The following is a 17,166-nucleotide window of genomic DNA, read 5'->3' as shown; positions in this document are numbered from 1 at the left end:
AGCTGGCGTAGGGCGGACGGGTGCTGCCCCCAGCCTGCACTGAAGGCTTGCTGGAAAACCAACAGAAACACCACCTTCTAATCATTTTGCAATTTACAAACATATCAAATCAACACATTGTACTCCTTAAACGTATACAATCATATGTGTCCATTTATATCTCAGTAAAGCTGGAGGAAAAATATTTTAAATTATTGGGGGAAAAATCCCACATGCTGCAGAGCCCAGAAGAGAAAGGGCACTAATCCTAGATGATCCTTAATTATCATCATCTTTCTCCAAAGGCAAAGAATGAATGAGTCTGGGTCCTAAATCGGGCCTGAGAAGAGTTAATTTCCTAAGCCAGATAAGACCAAATTTGGGATATATTACTTTTTTAAGCAAAGGACTATTTGTGATAAACTGAAGCAAAGAGTGACAGCTCCCCTTCCTCTGTTGGGGACATGTCCGCTTCCTGATGCTGTAGGTAAACAGGTGGCACAGGGAAAGAGAACCTGCTGTGTTCCTGAAATCTCTGCGAATGACCAGCAGTGACTCTGCCCCAGTACAGCAAGGGTGGTCAAGAGGATGACCCCTTTCCACATAGCCTCGAAGTACCAAAACTGGGGTTTGAACTCAGGTTCGCATGACCCCAAATGGAAATTTATCTTCTTCATCATTGACAATCTGATAGGAGAAAAAACAACTTTGTTTTAATTTGCATTTAATTATTGTTGTTCAGCACCTTTCATGTTAACCGGCCATTTGCATGTCTATTGTCAATTGTCAGCTGGTTTCTGGTCCCATTTTTCTTTTTTTTTTTCCTCTTTATTGATTTGTAAGAGTTTTATGTACATAGCAATAATTCCCTATTATATGTAACAAATGTTATATTGAGCCATATTCTATTCTAGTGTTTGCTGTTTGTTTGTTTGTTTTTTAACATGCATCTTTGGTCTGTCTGGTATTCATTTTCGTATGAGAAGTGTGGACATGGATCCACTTCCCCCCTGTGGCCTGACCTTTATTCCAACAATATTTATTAAAGGTCCAATTTTTCTCCACTGAACTGAAATATAACCCTATTATAATACTTAAAAATTCAGTCTTATTTGCTTCAGCTTCCTCCACAATTGTTACATGTGGACAATGGAGGGGAATTCATCAAAGGCTAGACTGTAAAGGCTGAAATGGGTTCACCTCACTCACAGATAGACTCAGTGCCAGGATCTGGCACAGAGGTGCCCTCGCAGGATGTCTGTGGAAGGAAGGAACGAGTAAGCAAGAGAATGAGTAAATACAAACCTCAGAGAAGCTGCAGTGTAATGTTGGAAGTTCTAACCTGCTTCAAAGGAGTGAACATTCAGAACGCGTGACCCCAGTGTCATGGCTACGCATTCAAACATGCACGATATAAGCCCCAAATTGCTAAGATTCCCTTTGTCACCCCCGATATTAAGATAAAATATGGTACTATTTGTCTCAAATTTGTACACTTAAATTATTTCAATGATCTAAGTATTTTTATTCTAGTTTTAAAGGCCCATTTCAGTGGGCCCTGACAAAAGGGGTATTCCTCTTCATGTACTTTCCCAAAACCACTGTTGAGCAGGGGATCATTACTGAAAACACCTTAGCGTGTAGCGCTCCGTTCTGGCTTGCCAGAATTTCCACTTACCGAGCCACAGGTCGTGGAAACTCATCTCCCAGCTCCAGCTGACAGGCACTCTGCAAAGCGGAGGAAACGTGAGCGTCCGGGAGCCGTGCCTGCTTCTTATGGCCAGCAGGTTCTTCCTTTTCACAACCTGGGAATCAGCGGGGCCCCGAGTCCTCTGCCTAGGTCTCCCCTCTGCTGGAGCATCCAGAAAGCTGTCCTCTACGTGAACAAGGGCGCCCACTGAGCTGCAAAGACTGTAAGAGCCCGATTTCCAGGGCCTGTCCTCATTTCAAATAGCCTGTTCTATTGTCAAACTATGTCCAGCCCCGGGGCAGTTAACTGGCCCCAGCCTGGGGCCTGAGGGCCCAGGCTTCTGACTCTGTGAAGGGACGGCTGATGAGGAGCCCCCAGAAACCTCATTTTCCTGCACCATGGTGCCACTGGACATGCTGAAGTTAAACACAACAGTTCACCGTTTCAGGCCAGTCTCCCCAGGTTTCCTCGCTGCTCCCAGCAGTGGCTGGAGTCAGGAAGGCTCCGTGTCAGCACGAGGTCCGTCCGCAAAGCTGCAGTCCTGGCCTCGGCTGTGGAGGCTGAGATTCTAGGGGAGGAACAAGCTGACGGTCCTTCCTCCCCCCGCAGGTGGTGATCGAGTCCGACCTCTACGCATCCCGGCCCCTGGAGCTGCTGCAGCACCGCAGCGACCACCGCGACGGCGAGGCCCGCAGGTCGGGCCGCTTCCAGAACGCATGGCCGCAGGGCGCCCACCCCGCCAAGACCTCCGCCAGGCCTGGTACGTGCGTCACGGCCCGGGTCCCCGGAACCTCCTTGGGGGGGCAGTGGCCACTTAGAGCAGCTGCCACGGTGTCCGCGAACTGGCTTGTGCTGGCTCCAGCCACGTCGTGGTCCTCCCTGGCGTCCTCCATCACGCCCGGTGGGCGGAGCATCTGCGCGTGGGGCCGCGGCCTCCCCCAGTGCATGCCGGTCCTGCTCTGAATGCACCTGCTCGGGGCCCCCCACCACTACAGCACCACAAAACACCTTCTACCTTAAAACACTCGCTGCTGGGTCTGCGTGATGAGCAAAGATGCTCTCATCTACCGCCTAGCTCCACAGGCAGTCCTGCGGGATTCAGGAGGAGGTAAACATCATTAGACGCTGTGGGGAGAGGAAACCAGTGTACACATGACTAATGAAGCTTAGGAAGCTTACGTTATTTTACAAGGGGTGTGTGTGTGTGTGCGTGTGTAATTATACAGTCTCTTCATCAGCTGCCATCTTAAAATCCCACCATTTTAAATTTGAACGCCTTAAACTATTTCAACAATTTATAGAAAGAATTTAGAGACAAATGAAAGCTGGAAACATTAGAGTCTTACCTTCCACACTATTTTGAAAAATGGCTCCCACCCCGAGCAGTTAAACAGGAATCTGTGTCTAGCCTGCTGAAGTCTGTGATCGTATTTAGCCTTTAATTCCTGGTTTAGGTTATTTCTGTTATGCCTACAGCCTCAAGTTATTCCTATTTTTAACTCCAGAAATACACAAAAAGTCTTGGACATCCTTTTCAAAGCTGTTGGGTGTCAACAGTTTTGTATGTTAGAAGAACTGAAATTAGACTCCATTGAATGTCTCTCTTTATCCATCCATCTCCTCTCTTTCCTCCCTCATAGATGTTAGATTGGATCTCTAAGGTTTCTTTGGTCACTAACACCCTGATCCTGTTTTTAAGATCCTACGTGTAAGAACCCATAAGTCAAGCTATATTCTCTAGTTAAGGGATTACATATATACATTTTTATGGAGAGTGAAAGCCTTAGGGAAACCACAATGTGCCTTGCAATTTGAGAAGATAATTTTTTTTCCTCTGTCTATATATAAGTGGGTGGGTGGGTGGTGGTTGCCTGTGCATAGAAAGAAAAAGAATATCTTCTCTACAAAATCACAAAATGAATTTAGAGCCATGTTTCTCAAATTTTAATGTGCAGAAGAATCATCTGGGAATCTTGTTTTCATGCAGTCTAATTCAGTAGGACCAAGTAGGGCCCCAGATTTTGTTTCTAATAATCTTCCAGATGATGCTGAGGATGTTGGTCCAAGGACAACATAGTGATTAGCAAGGATTTAGGGACGATCTAATGGGTGGTTCTCCAAGTGGCATCCCTGGAGCGGCAGAACCCCCTGGAACTTGCTGGAAATGCAAATTTTGGGTCCCACCCAAGACGTATTTAATCAAATTCTGGGGTAGGGCCCAGCAATCTGTTTTAACAAGCCTGCTCCCAGGGTGACTTTCCACCTCCCTGAAGGTGGAGGCCCACTGATCTCTGCAAGCACCCTCCGCCCATCTACAGAAGAGGAAACCGAAACCATGGAAACTGATTTACCCAAGGTGCACTGCTCATCAGCAACAGAACTGAGATTAAATCTCATGTCTCCTGATTTGCTAGCTAATTGCATCTTTCCCCTAGAAAATAATGTCTTTTCAGCTGTCTGGTTTTACGGGCTACTTTCCTCCCTAAGTAGCTAGTGGAAGCTTGGACTGAAGGGGAGAACAGCAAGTTATGAAATGGAGAGACTCTGCCCGACATATGACAGTCAGCTCATGCAGGGATTGTGCTAGTCAGGTTTTAAAAAGAAAAAAGAAAAAAAAGATTGAGCTGGGCATCGATTCAGTTCCTTCAGCTCCCACAATCTGACAGATTCCAGAGGGGATGAGAGGGAAGGAGGGTTTCTGAGTCAAAGCCAGACCCACAGGAAAGGCTGGGCACCAGCCTTGGGCACGAGTTTGCCATCCTTCCGTCAGAAGGATATGTGTCTCCAGGGATCTCAAAGCTGGAGACGTGTTTCTTTTCTGAGCTAAAGGAGAAGGCTCCTGGGTGCTGTAGCCTTCTCACGTGGGAGAAATATGCTCTGAGGAACCTTGGAAAGAGTGGGGACTCTGAAGCCTTGAGCAGGTGAACCTCAAGTGCCCGGAAAAGGGGACACCCACCTCCTGGGCCGGTGGAATGTCTCCACCAAGATGTCCTTGCGACATCTCAGAATCAACTTGTTCAAATGGAATTCGTCTTCCACCTTCAAACCTCTCTTCCTTTCTCAGCTGGGGCCACGATCCATCTTTCCAGCAAGCCGCTGGGATGTTTATCCCAATACCCCCTTGTCCTCCCCACCCCCGCTCCACATACTAACCACTGACAGTGTCAGTTCCTCTGTATGTCTCATCTCTCCTTGGTACCCATCTCAGGCTACCGGGTCAGACTCCCTTCATCCCTTGTGTGTAGCAGCCAAGCCTGGTCCTCAGCTACCAGTCCCTCTTGCTCCACAAGGCTACCAGAGAGTAGCCTAAAGCAGAATCTGCCTCTGCCATCCCTCTGCTTTAAACACTGTGTCCTCTCCACCCCCAGCTGCCCTCCAGACCATGCCCAAGGTTCTCCAGGACCCAGTCCTCTGCTCACCTCTCCAGGGCCACCTCCTGTGACACTCCTATCCCTGCCAGTGCATGCACAGAACAGCCCTGAGCTGTGGTGTAATTGTGACCACTCATTATATTCTGTTATATTCTGGACCTTCCCCAACACTGTACTCTCTGCGGATTGCCCTCCCTGGGTCTCTCCACCTGGCAAACTCCTCCCAGAATGGGTTAGGGGGTCCCTCGGTCAAGTTTTCCCAGCCTTGCAAGACCACCAAAGAGGTCAGCTTACCATTCCCTAGATCTTCCTCCCCCAGCTTCATCGTAATTGCTGTGCATCTCTAAAGCCTCTGTTTCCTCATCTATTATGACGTCTACCTGTGAGGGTTGTGGTGAGGATTAAATGAGACAATGTTTATGAGTCTCACACTCAGCACAGCGACTGACACAGTAAATGCTCAAAAATATGAGCTACTATCGTCACTTAAGCCAGAGCATGGCACACCTGTAACTTCATTTTATTGGCCTTGAGATGTTTTCCTCGGGGTGGGGGGCTGGTATTTCTCTACGCTGTAGTCTGATAGCATGGGGCTCCTCCAGGAACATCTGCCCCAGGAGGGACTCGACTGAAGGCCAGCCTCCCCACTCCACCCCACCCCCGCCCATCACCAGCTACCTCAGCTCAACATCTGGATTCCCAGCACCGGGTCGAGCCTCAAATAAAGGCATAGAAAGAAGGTTCTCACATACATCTCATGCCAGTGCCTCAGGACTCTGATAACCTCCAATCCTCCCACATTATGAGGCTTACTTCCCACAGCAGGCAGGACTTTGGGCTCATCTTCACAGAGGCGTGTCCAGGAGCGGCAAGTTAAAGGACTGATCCCAGCTATAAACACTTAACTCCTGATAACCTCCTGTGATCTGGCGCCTTAGGAAGAAAGGAGGAGCTAAGGGCACATTCTCTGAGTCCCCTACTGCAGGCAGACGCCGTACTGAACACCTCCACACACGTGATCTTATTAGACCTTAGTTCTAACCTCCCCAAGAGCGCCAGGGGTGCAGGGGACCCACTCCACAGTTGTCCCATTGCCTGGCCCTAGTGCGTGATTTTGCTGCTCGGTACAAAGGCCGTTAGAATATTCCTGGCTTGTGACTGATTAGCTACGGGATAACTGATGCAGAACCCGGGGGAGCTGGAACCCAGAGTACCACTGAGTAACGTCCCCTCCGTTCAACTTTGCAGTGGGGATTTCTGAACCCAAATCAGCAAATCTGTGTGGGAATCGAGCATATAGCAAAGTTTTGGTAAGTAAAATCAACCTGGTTAGCTGTATCTGCTGTGCTTTAAACTTCTTGTCCTGTCTGTGCCATGAAGACAAAGTGTCCTTTGTTCCAGGCCTGAGGATTATTAGAAAAGTGTAGCTGAGGGTTCTTTGCTCCTAAAGCCTATCAGCCGGTGGCACACCACTGGCCGCCTCTCTCTTTCTTGCCAGAAATTCAGCTCTTAGGTAAACAGAAGGTATTACCTAGCGGACATCTCAAACAGGGGGGAAAGAAGCAGTGTCTGTGGGAGGCCCCTGCCAGGGGGAGGTGTCTGACCAATTCCCAGGGGCAGCTACGGGGGTAAAGAGATGCAAGGGTCTCGAGCACTGTGAAAACACAAAACACCGTCACCTCAGAGGGAACTGCCGACCCAGCTCCCACTGGGAGCTCTGGGGCAAGGACTGTCCATCTGGGCTGCCCGAGTTGCACCCAGCTGACCGATCCTTTATATTTTCTTCCTGCTCTTTCACGGCATGCAGGCTGCCCAGGAGGGCATGACCTTGGGCGAGGTGGCCCTCTGTAGCCAAGGACACCTGAAGGAGCTGAGGGCCACCTGCTCCCCACCCTCCCCCAGCTGGGCGGCTTGTCCTTCCCTGAAGGGGGATCGGATAGTGCATGTCTGGGTCTAGCTCAGCGTCACCCTGAAAAAATACATGTCCTTCTCTGGGCATGAATGTGGGTGTCCCGTGGGTTAGCACAGAAGTGGTGGAGTGGTGGCTGGAGGTGAGGTCAGTTTGGGCATCCTGGGCTCTGCGGGCATCAGCTCTCGAGATTCACGGATCATGAGAACTAGAACAGACTGGAAAGAGTGTCTTAGTCACCCGCTCGTCCTCATGGGACAAACTGGACAGAGACACGAGCGCTTTGCTCCTGGTCTGGGCAGGAAATCTAATCCAATTATTTCATTTAGGTCATCCCTCTACTAGGAAAACCACACAAAGGGCAGGGATGGGACAATCAGGGGCCCCCTGTCCCAACCTGGGACCCAGGGGAAACTGAGGATGGCTGGGCCGCTGCCACAGAGTGAAGGTGGTCAGGCTGTGACAGCTCGAACTGCTGCCCTCAGCTGAGCCCAAGGCTAAGGGGAGAGGGCAGCTCACTGCCTTGGGTTACTTGCCCCCAGCCCCCGGGCTGGACTCAGTGCCCTTGGCAGAGAGGAAGCTGCAGCTGGGAGGCCAGAGCAAGGTGGGATGGGACAGGGTGGTGATGGGAAGGTGGTCACAAAGGAGGGGGTGACAATAGTGCAGAGGACAGACCCTTTCCTCTGGGTCTGAGACGGTAGGGCTGGGGTCCTGCAGCTAATTGGAGGCCCCCATCCCAGGGCGGAGAGCAATTCAGAGCTCGAACAGCTAAATCTGGTTTGACGCTAACATGCGCTGGGGCAAACAGGATGGTGGACAGCCTGGGAAGAAGCATGTTTCTGGGCTGCTGGCACGATGGGGAGGGACAGCTCCCGAGAGGCCACAAGGTGGCACAGTGACTCTGCCCACAACCTTTGGCCCGTGCGGGAGAGAAGGGGCAGTGACTCCTGGTGTCCTCAACCTGGAATTTTCCAGCCATTTCAGGAATGTGGTGATCTTAAGCCTTCCCTGGGGCGTGGGGTGGAAGTGCAAAGCAGAGGTCCCCTGACTGAACAAACTCGTGACCTAGCCCTGCTTGGGCTACCAGTGACTTTTCAATTCGGTACATGTTTCTTGAGCACCCACCACCTCCTTTAAGGAGCGCTGAGGAGGGCCGCCAAAGGGTAAGTCCCAGAGCCTGTCGTATGCATGCCATTCCTGGGGAGACTGCCCCGGCATGAGAAACAAGCAGACAACCGTAAAGAGAGAACTGGTGGGATGCCAAAACGTGTCACATAAGGACTCAGTGCTGTGGGGATGCAGGAGACAGAGAGAAATCAGCTGGGGCACCAGCCTTGGGGGAGGCTTCCTGGAGGAAGTGGTCTTTGAAGGGTAGGCAGAGATGAGGCTTGATCCAGAGAATGAAGGAAAAGCTGGGTGAGGATGCAGCATTGTGTGTGGGCATCAGGAAAGGCAGGACCAGCCCTGCTGGGACAGAAGGCAGAGCTGCACAGATAAGGTGGAGTCCTGTTTCGAGGAGACTTAAAGAGCAGGGTGCCAAGCTGGCCTTGGTCCACCCTGCAGTGTCGAGACCCTGTGAATCCAGGAGGGGCCTAGGGTGCGTGGCGGGTCTTGTGGGAAGAAAGGAGGTCCTGTCCCAAGTGACTGGTCCTGAGGCTGCAGCAGAGAAAAGGGAGAGGGTGACACTGACCTTGCAGAACCTGCAGGATTCGACAACAAAGTGGACACAGACCATAGGGGTGCAAGGGGGACAGAGGCCTCGCAAGACTGAGTTGCTTGCTTTCAAGTTTCTCTAGGTAGGTGGTTCTCAAAGTGGGGTCCTGGGACTAGAGCACTTGGGAACTTGTTAGAAATACAGATTCTCAGGCCTACGTGAGACCTACTGAATCAGAAGCTAGGGTGGACCCAGCATTGCATTAACAAGCCCTCCCGGGGGCGCCTGGTGCCCACAGCAGTATGAGGACCATTGCCCTGGGTTGATGGTGGTTCAGCTTAGCCGATGCCCTTTCCAGTGGCTCCAGCCACCGCCGGAGATGGGGACATGGCGCCATCCTCATACTCGCTTCTCACCACCTAGATGCCTCCGGTGGCCCGGATCTCGGTGAAAGCTCCCGCCGTCCTGGAGGCGGCAGCTCCGGGCTCGGAGAATGGAGCTGTTCTGACCAGAGGGTAAGTGTTGTGCCTCCAGCCTGGCTGCCTCGGGCCTCCCCACCAGCTCCCGTCCTGCTCCTGCGGCCAAAGAGTAACAGGTGGCCCGGCTGTCAGACCCTCAAGAAGCTAAAACAGAATCCCTGCCAGCTGTAAATTACCTTTTAATGAGAGCAATAATCCCAGGTTTCTGTCACGCCACATCAACTTTTCCCCTAGGATTAAGCTGAAGTGTTTTTGATGGTTTCCACTTCATTAACCGCACTCTTTAGACTAGAAGTCTAAAGAGGGAGGGGTTTTGGTTAATTAGATAAATGTAATCACAGGCCATATGCAGAGCCTCCTGAAGGCATGCTGGCATCAGAAACGCCTCACGAATTAGATTAAGGGTCCCTGCCCAGGTAGAAAGTACGTAAGATACAAATGTTTCAAACCCAATTTATAACCAGGAAAGTTACGATTAACTCTGACCCAGAACCAGCAGCTGGAGTAGCAGGAGTGATAAGCCCCCCAGGAACACCCTCACTGCCTTCAACATGGCACAAAGACGATGGCAAGCGAGAGCCTTAAACTCAACTCAGCGTGTACACTTACGCCCCCGTCGTGATCTTCCAGACTGGAGAGAGCAGAAAAGTGGCTTCGGGGATGATGGAGGGTGTGGATTCTTGGCTCAGATCTGCCTGCGTGCCCGGCACTGCTGCTGACTTGCTATGACTTCAGGCAAGTTATTCAGACCTCGGCGTCCTCGTTTCTTTAAAAACAAAGCAGAACCAAAAACATGGGGACGATCGTAACGTCTTGAGAGATTACTGTGAGAATAGGATGAGATCATGTGTGAAGAGCTTAGCACCAACGGTTGCATCATTTTTCAAGAGGCTTACAATCTGGGAATCGGAAAGACACGTGCTTGGGAAAGTGACAGATGCTCGCATATGAGGGACCGTGCACTACAATACCAACCCAAGGTAGGCACACCTTGAAAGCTGAGGGAGTTAGAGGAGGAAGAGACCAGTGTGAAGCCCTTTTAGGTGACAGACAGACATCTAGAATGAATGATAAAAGCCAAGCCACTCAACGCATTGGGACCTAGTTCGGAAAAAGTATCCTTTCGATTGTATTAAGTTTAGAGTAGCAAATTGTTCTGAGCAGCAAAGGCTGTTGCTGACTGCTGCAGTAACCAGCAAACACGAACCGTGTCCCTCAAGAGGCGCCCTTTCCATCCGCGCAGCTGCATTGCAAAGGGTTCTTCTAAATGGCCCGTTTCTCTCTAAGCTTAGACGTTCTCATTTCCATTTGTTCCTGGACCCTGGCTATTGAAAAGAAAACGAAGGCCATTCTTTCACTGAAGGAGAGCAAGTGAGAAAAATGAACATTTATTGAGGTGGACAAGGTGCCAGATGCTTTATGACCTTATTTTCCTCCCCACAAAAGCCCCTTGAGTTAGATGAGATTATCCCCATTTTGCACATGAGGAAACTGAGGCTGGCTGAGGTCAAATCACTTGCCTGAGGTCACACAGTAAGTGGGGAGCAGGGTTCAGCCCCAGGGCTCGTGGGCTTTCAATAGCTGACGCTTTGTGACATCTGCTCTTTCCAGCAAGATCGTTTGTGTAGAGCTGGAGGGATGAGGGGTTGGGGTGAGGAGGGGTAGAGTTTGGAGCAAGAGCAGAACTTGGGATCCAGGAGCCAGTGTGCTCAGGGCCACCTCCTTCCCTCCCCCCATGCAAGGACCTCCCTGGGGCAGGGGAATGGAGTGTCATTACTGCGTGGCCCCCAACACTGACCCTCCACCGTGGTCACAGGATGTATGAGCAGAGGAGGAGCGAGGGCTCTGGCTCCTCTTCTCGAGGGCAGCAATTAAAAGACAGGCTCAGCACAGTGACCGCCCTCCTCACCCACCTGTGGATTTTCTGTAGATCCAGGCACCTCAAGAAGATGACTGAAGAGTATCCTACCCTCCCTCAGGGAGCAGAAGCCTCCCTACCGCTGACAGGAAGTGCTTCCTGCGGCGTCCCCAGCATCCTCCGGAAAATGTGGACCAGGCACAAGAAGAAGTCTGAATACGTGGGAGCTACCAACAGCGCCTTTGAGGCTGACTAAAGGTGACCCTCCCCAGGTGCCCTGCGCTGGCCCGAGTTCACTGCACAAGGGGAGGAAACTTCCAGATAGGAACTGAGCGACATTCACCTCTGCTACTAGCTGGTCCACGCACATCACCCTCCAGTACTAACTAATCGCCCTCGCTCAGGAAACGGGAAAGGAACCTCCCTCGAAGGCAAAAGAAAACTGTTCCTTAGAATCGGTAAAGCCATTGGTCCGAAAGTGACTTCGGGAGGTCATCAAGTTTATATCCCTATGTTTAGGCAAAATGGCACCAAAATCAAACTTTCCCAACCCATTTTGAAGACCTCCAAGGAAGGAAGCAGGCAATTCCTCAGTCTTCCTTGTGAGTCGTTCTGATTTCCGGTATAAATGTAAGAATTCGATGTTTCAGGCACTTGTAAGCACAATGGTTCTCACTGTTCCTGTCACCATATTTATTTCATCTTGATGAGGTACGATTTTTAGCGACAAAGCGCTATATATATTTACTTAGTAGTTCTAATATTCATTTGAGGGTATCGTCAAGATCAGTTCTGATGATCATTTGGCATGATTGCATGAATTCTCTATTCTTTTACATGTGATTTTTCTATAGGAAAACATGATTTAAATTTTTGAATGCTAATATTTTCTGAAGTGACACAGTCTAGTGGAATTAATAATACCTTGCTTGGGTATAATTATTTTAACTTTTGAAAATGCTCTCCCATCCATTACCTCTTACATTCACAAAATTCCTGTTAAAGAAAGCACAATTATTCCCAATCTACAGATGGGGAAGCTAAGGGCCTTAAGAGGTTATGTGACTAGATACCAGTTAGTGGAACTACATACCAGGTCCTCAGCTTCTGCACCAGACTCCTTGCTTTGCCTACTCTAGTAACTGATTTGAGGATGGTTTTGAGGGGTAGGAATGTGTCTCTGGGGGCAATATTTGAAGGAAACGATTTGACCCAGTTAGAACCAGTACATGATATAAATGATGTAAACCATTCATATGGTTTCATAATATATCATATTATGCTTTCCTTCTTTTAATGGAAAAGTCATCATCAATTCTATCATCAACATCAGTAGCCTTAAAATGATAACATGATAATGATAGTTACCATTTATTAAATGCTTCCTATGTGCCAGGTGGGATAGTGAGCACTTTACATACATTATCCCGATCTTTCTGTCAACTCTGAGTTAGGTGGCCTTCCCCATTTAATAGACACGGCTTTAAAGTAGTTAAATGATTAGTCTGAAGGCACCTAACCCATACATGGGTGTCAGGCTCCAATGCCTGTGTTATATCTACTCCTTCCTACAAGAATATTCAGAACATAGAGAAGAACCAAGGCTAGTAAATAATTTTCATATCAAATGCTAAACATAATTGATTGGCACAGGCTGCCTAGAGTGCTGTGTGGAGCTAGAATCTGAGATAAAGGAGTGCAGTGATCAATTGGCAATGCCTGCCTGTGGAGCGGATTAGTGGGATGTGCCTCATATATTTGTCATCTGTGGCCTCAACTCTGCCCCCAGAAGGCTTGTTTTCTAATGCAGAAGCTTAAATTAATCCAACCCACTTAACAAAACCAGCGACTCCATGGTGAATTTCAGTCTAGGACCAGGTTGGAAATTGCCATTTTTTGGTTACAAGGAAGACCTGGGCCACATCACTGGTCTCAGACTCAACTGTTATTCACACGCTGCTGCTCCGTGACCACATGTTGCTTTTTGATCTCTAAATTACCTGCTTCCACATCTCCAGGTGAAATGTAAGAAGGCATGGGGGATAAGAGGCCTGGGCTTCTGGGCTTTCACCTTGCTGACCTCTGCTCTTCAACCATTGTTTTAGACTCCGAACACCCAGTCCTCCCATCAGAACATGACTTGGAGATTTGGGCATCAAGTGCTCTTTCAATGAAGGTTCCAGTGGACTGTGTAATAGTCTTACAGTGTATGGGTGAAGGGGCCCGGAACAAAGGTAGGGAGAAAACAGGTAGTTTATACTGGACCTATCAGAGTATCCTATGACTATTTATTTTAACTTATTTACTTTATAACTGATGTCCTCTATTTGTATGTGGCAGCTGGAGATCTATGTAGGCTGGAACTTATTTATTTTTAATTTAAAAATTTCATGATGAAGTGTTTGCCTTGTATAGAACATTTTCATTGGCCAGTTCAAATAAAAATAAAGTCTGCTTTGTTTGTGACATTAATAAATCAGCACAAGAGTATGCCTGGGGCTCCTTCATTGAATGAGAGAAGGCTTTCACAAAGGGAAAGAATTATGCATCTGTACCTCATTGCTCCTTTACCTAAATGAAAAGGATTGTGAGAAAGAACCCAGCATGTTCTTTCCATCCTAAGGCAATGTCTGGTTTTGATATTACAGGCCCTGCCCAGCAGTCAGCACCGGGGCCACTTCTGTTGCGGCCTGGCCTGACCTGTGCTCTCAGGATTCACCCTCCTCCTTGGGATGCTGCCCTCAGTCCCCACCACAAACCCCAGGGGGCTCACTGGCCATCCCCCTGTGCCCACCTCATGGTCAGCCTGTCTGGAGACTGCCCCCGTGACTCACATCACAGCCACTTGCCAAAGGACGCCAAGGCTGGCTGCAGACGGCTGTCCGGGAATGAAGGAGCCTGGAGTCCTCTTGAGCCAGAGGCAACAGGAATTCCAAGACATTTAGGGTAATAAAGTCACCTCTGTTAGGACCAAGTCCAGTCACATATTTCAGTTCTTACTGGATGCTGTCTGTGGCAGGCCTCCACCCCGCCCCTAGATCAGGCAGATGGGCGGTGAGTAGGGAAAGCAGCGACAGCCAGAGCCCGATTTGAAAAGGCATCATGTGACACGTTGTCTCTGACTCTAAGTTGGCAGAGACCTAGGGACATGCAAGGAAAAGCACAGACAAAAAGACAACTCTCCTAAGGATTACAGTTCCATTTAGTTTTCAATTTCTTCTAAGAATGTCAGCCTCTGTTGAGAGGTTTGTGCACCGAAGGCATTGCCACGGTGCAGAGGGACAGAGATCTCAGGGGGCAGTCACTTTGGATGTGGGACAAGACTCATACCTATGAATGTCCTTTGTTGGGAGAGCCATGTGCTGCCCAGGGAGTGGAACTGACCTGAAGAAAGACCTGATGTGTGACTCCATCATCGACAGGGCAGCTGGGTCTGTGCCCCTTGTTGGGTCTGTGGAGAGACAAGTACGGAGGCTCATACCGCCTCACCCATAGGCCCTCCTTCCACCCCTCGTGCTCCTGGAAACCTCGTAAGTCCCAAGCCCTGGGCTGGCCCCTAGGAACACAGGTTGCCATGAGGCTAAACTCCCTTCCCCTGGAGCCAAACAGCCAGGGCTTCGCCTGTTGGCCTAAGAGGTGCCTGTGCTTTTCCAGGAAGAACAGGGGCATCTGGATCCAGCCCCCAGTAGGGAGGGCTGCCTGGAATTCCGGGCAAGCGCTGACCCACGTTTTGGACTCCATCTGCAGAAGAACAAGTTGAATTTCCTACTCTTCGAACACCTGAGTCCCAGAATTCTTCAGGGAGAAGCCCCACTTAACACCAGCCAGCTTTTGCTCACAGACTCCACGGAGCTCAGGGTTATGGGGGGAAGAGGAGGTGGGGAGGACATCAGGAGTTCATCAGCGGTCCCTGACGAACAAGACACAGCTATTTCTAAAATCAAATGCCACAGCCGGTCCTCCAGGGGATCACATTCTCTGGGTGACCACATTCACATACAGAGCAAGAAGCAAAGCAAACAATGGAAATGGTTTCTTTGTTTCACTCAGGACTGGCTCTGGCCGCACTAAAACTGCCGTGACAGCGGCTTGCTCTCAGTTTCTCAGTGTCTGCCCACCCCACCCCTGCCATCTTCCCAGTCTGCATAAGCACAGACATCATCTTTCTGTCCCTTTCCCCCCTTTTCCTCCCCCTGCTCCTTGACCTCTGGTGGGGCCTGAGCCCTCCCGGTGTCCTCAACCCACCCAGGGCTCCGACCTCCTTTATCCCACGAAGGGCCTCCCATCTTGGGTACCCCGTGCTCTGAACTTCTCCAACTGCCAGAAACACTCACTGGCTATGAAAGCTTGAGAAGCTGTTGAACCTCATGGAGACTCAGTTTCCACAGTAGTTAAAAAGAAAATGTGGTATCTTCCTCCGAATGTCCTGGAAAAGATGCAACGAAATGTGGGTGTGAATATGCAGCCAGTACGCAGCAGTACAGCGGTGCGCGTGGGAAAGCGTGGCTGTGCTCCCACGCTAGCTGGTAAAGGTCAACGCCCAGAGCGCCCTGAAGCACCACCCACCCAGCCCCGGTTACCCAGGCCCTCCCTGGGACCCTTGCAGACCGCCGCCCCCTGGACCAGCTGCTGGGGGTAACGCCCAGCTCTAGGGTGCAGGGGCTCCAGGGCCGACTCAGCGCCAGGGCCAGCGTTGGTTCTCATGGGTCGTTTGCCCAGGCAACACCAGTTGTTAAAAATCTATGCTTTTGCCTCCTGGAGACAATGTGTGTGAATGTGCCTGTCTTGTAAGTTCAGGCACAGACCACATGATCGTAAGGGGGGCTAAGGTATGGAGGGGGAACCCTTTGAACCGTATCAGTCATTTGTGCCTTAGAGTAGGTGAACGAAGGAAAGGAGAAGAGGGTTTCTTAGGGACCAGGAGGTAAGGTGAAAGGGGGAGGTGAAATGCTGAGGCAGGAAGGGAAGAAAGGGCCTGGAAAGGAGAAGCAAATTCAGGCTACTTTCTCCACTTTGTCTAGAGACCTGCTTCTCACCACCAGCGTTTTAAATTCCTTGGAGTCGAAGTACGATATGCCTGGAAAACACACGTCCTCCAGGAAGAAGAAATGAAGTGGCCAGCACAGGTGGTACCGCAGGGGCCCACTTGGCAGCCTGTGCACCATGATCACCTAGGGGCTGAGAGCCAGGCTCATGGCAGGAAGCCTGATTCTAGACCCAGCCGCACACTGACTCGCAGAGTGTGTGCGTGTGTGTGTGTGTGTCTGTGTGTCTGTGTGTGTGTGTCTGTGTGTGTGTGTCTGTGTGTGTGTCTGTGTGTGTGTCTGTGTCTGTGTGTGTCTGTCTGTGTGTGTGTCTGTGTGTGTGTGTCTGTGTGTGTGTCTGTGTGTGTGTCTGTGTGTGTGTGTCTGTGTGTGTGTGTCTGTGTGTGTCTGTGTGTGTCTGTGTGTGTGTGTGTGTCTGTGTGTGTGTTTGCACGTGTGTTGTGTGTGTCCTGTTGGTCAAGCTGCTTACGTTTCTCTGAGCCTCCACGGCCCCTCCTCTGTGACGCATGGATCCAGTTACCTGCCCGGTGGCCCTCACAGACTGATGAAAGCTCGAAGAGAGCCGGTGCATAGAAGGGCTTTATGAATTATGAATTGCTTTTCCAGCATATGGTGTTGTGATCATCCGCTCCATTCAGAAAGAAGCAGAGCTGGGAGCGGGGAGGAGTGACTCAGGAAGCTCAGGACAGGAGTGAGGGCTCAGGAGCTAGTCAGCGGCCCAGAACAGAACCATTCTCAGAGCCTGGAGCCCGACTGCTGGGCCGGGCCCGTCGGCAGCTGGGGGGCTCCAGGCCGGCGGGGCCCCAGGCTACCTGCTGCCCCCACCAACCCACCCTCACGCCCTCCCCAGGCGGCCACCCGTCCGGCCAGGCCAGGACAAGCCAGCGGACCTCGGCTCCCAGGTAGGAAGTGGAAGCAGCGACCACTCCTTCGGCCTCGCCGAGAATTCAAGCGGCCCTCCCGCTCCAGGAGCTGAGCGCTCACCGCCAAATGCCGCCCTGGCCCCTCGCCAACGATCCCCACCAGCAAAACTCCCCCTCTGATGAGACCTACAGCGCGCATTGGCTCAGGAGCTCACAGGCCCCCACGAGGCATGCTGGCCCCCGTCCCACCTGCCCCAGCCGGGCTCCAGCCCTTCTGTCCCAAGGCAGGCAGCAGACACCGGTACCCGCAGGACTCAG

The 17,166-nt window shown here is 50.7% G+C and overlaps 1 protein-coding gene and 2 long non-coding RNA genes across 5 annotated transcripts in view; 1 reads left to right on the top strand and 2 right to left on the bottom strand.

The window, feature by feature from the left end:
- LOC114487890 (uncharacterized) overlaps positions 1-2,340 on the bottom strand; it is a 50,302-nt gene extending 47,962 nt beyond the window's left edge. For both annotated transcript variants that reach the window (XR_003683428.2, XR_003683429.2), the window contains exon 1: positions 1,658-2,340. This is a non-coding gene — a long non-coding RNA (uncharacterized lncRNA). The remainder of the gene's footprint in view (positions 1-1,657) is intronic.
- The window catches only part of VXN (vexin), a 25,013-nt gene extending 11,602 nt beyond the window's left edge, over positions 1-13,411 (top strand). The window contains exons 3-6 of the mRNA XM_007119669.4: positions 2,279-2,429; positions 6,289-6,350; positions 9,027-9,118; positions 11,013-13,411. Coding sequence (XP_007119731.1) covers positions 2,279-2,429; positions 6,289-6,350; positions 9,027-9,118; positions 11,013-11,196 — 489 coding nt within the window. The 3' untranslated portion in view covers positions 11,197-13,411. The remainder of the gene's footprint in view (positions 1-2,278; positions 2,430-6,288; positions 6,351-9,026; positions 9,119-11,012) is intronic.
- On the bottom strand, positions 8,130-17,166 carry LOC114487889 (uncharacterized). Of its 2 annotated transcripts, XR_003683427.1 has the most exons (5): positions 17,039-17,166; positions 15,275-15,366; positions 14,325-14,391; positions 9,692-9,848; positions 8,130-8,605 (listed from the first exon to the last, which is right to left on the bottom strand). It is a non-coding gene; the product is annotated as an uncharacterized lncRNA (long non-coding RNA). The 2 variants fall into 2 exon arrangements; XR_003683426.1 differs by lacking the exon at positions 8,130-8,605 and having other exon boundaries at positions 9,128-9,848.

Source organism: Physeter macrocephalus, chromosome 15, assembly GCF_002837175.3.
Source record: "Physeter macrocephalus isolate SW-GA chromosome 15, ASM283717v5, whole genome shotgun sequence".
NCBI classification, from domain to species: Eukaryota; Metazoa; Chordata; class Mammalia; order Artiodactyla; family Physeteridae; genus Physeter; species Physeter macrocephalus.
This window is presented reverse-complemented; position numbering and strand designations above follow the sequence as displayed.